The sequence below is a fragment of the Penaeus monodon genome, chromosome 22 (genome assembly GCF_015228065.2).
Source record: "Penaeus monodon isolate SGIC_2016 chromosome 22, NSTDA_Pmon_1, whole genome shotgun sequence".
Taxonomy (NCBI): domain Eukaryota; kingdom Metazoa; phylum Arthropoda; class Malacostraca; order Decapoda; family Penaeidae; genus Penaeus; species Penaeus monodon.
Window position 1 is genome coordinate 2,088,819 of NC_051407.1, and position 742 is coordinate 2,089,560.

Sequence of the window (742 nt, forward strand, 5' to 3'; positions counted from 1 at the left end):
CTTTTTCTTTCTTTCTTTTACTCTGTTACGCTCTTGGCCCTCAACCATTTTTTTCTGTGACAAAATGGTCATATCATCCAGGTCGTAAGGATTAATATAGAGAAAAGGAAAGTTAATAAACTAGTCATATTTCCCTTTCAGGATGCCTGCAGTAGTGGCAGTGGAGAATCTAGTGAACTGTATAATGAAGGGGGAACTGTGCCTACCACCTATATTTACAATTCCAATATCTTAGATCAACAGAGTTTTGGTAGGTCTATTTTACTTGTTGGGATCCTAGATGTTAGAATATTATTCTTTTTTCATTATATAGTCCTGAATTAAATCCAGGTTTATTTTGAATTCCATAGAAATCTGATATTGGTTTTGATATAAGTACTCCTATAACTGTGAAGGCATGTTGTTATCATTACGGATGTAGCTATTTATGGATGTGTAATTTTTATTTCAGTTGCCCTAAACAACAACCTGTTAACCATGAATCCAGGATATCCGTGCAACCATCAGAGCAGCTTCCACTACTACACTTACCCTCAGGTGGTGGATGCCTTACCTGCCTCTATACCCGGGGCAAGGGGGGCACCTTCTGAAGGCTCAAGCAGTGAGGATGGTGCCATAAGCACGGCCCATGCTGGCCCACCAGCCACGGCCTCTCCTCTCAGCTCTGCTCAGTCTTCACCTTATGCCTCCCCTCTGCAGTCCCTCAGTCCAAGTCGTGCCTCGTCACCCTGGTCAAGGCCTG

The 742-nt window shown here is 42.9% G+C and overlaps 1 protein-coding gene across 1 annotated transcript in view; it reads left to right on the forward strand.

Moving 5' to 3' along the window:
- Positions 1-742, forward strand: part of LOC119586818 (mucin-5AC-like) — a gene marked incomplete in the record, with an annotated part of 19,136 nt that overhangs the window by 10,216 nt on the left and 8,178 nt on the right. Inside the window, 2 exon segments of the mRNA XM_037935544.1 lie at positions 142-250; positions 452-742. Coding sequence (XP_037791472.1) covers positions 142-250; positions 452-742 — 400 coding nt within the window.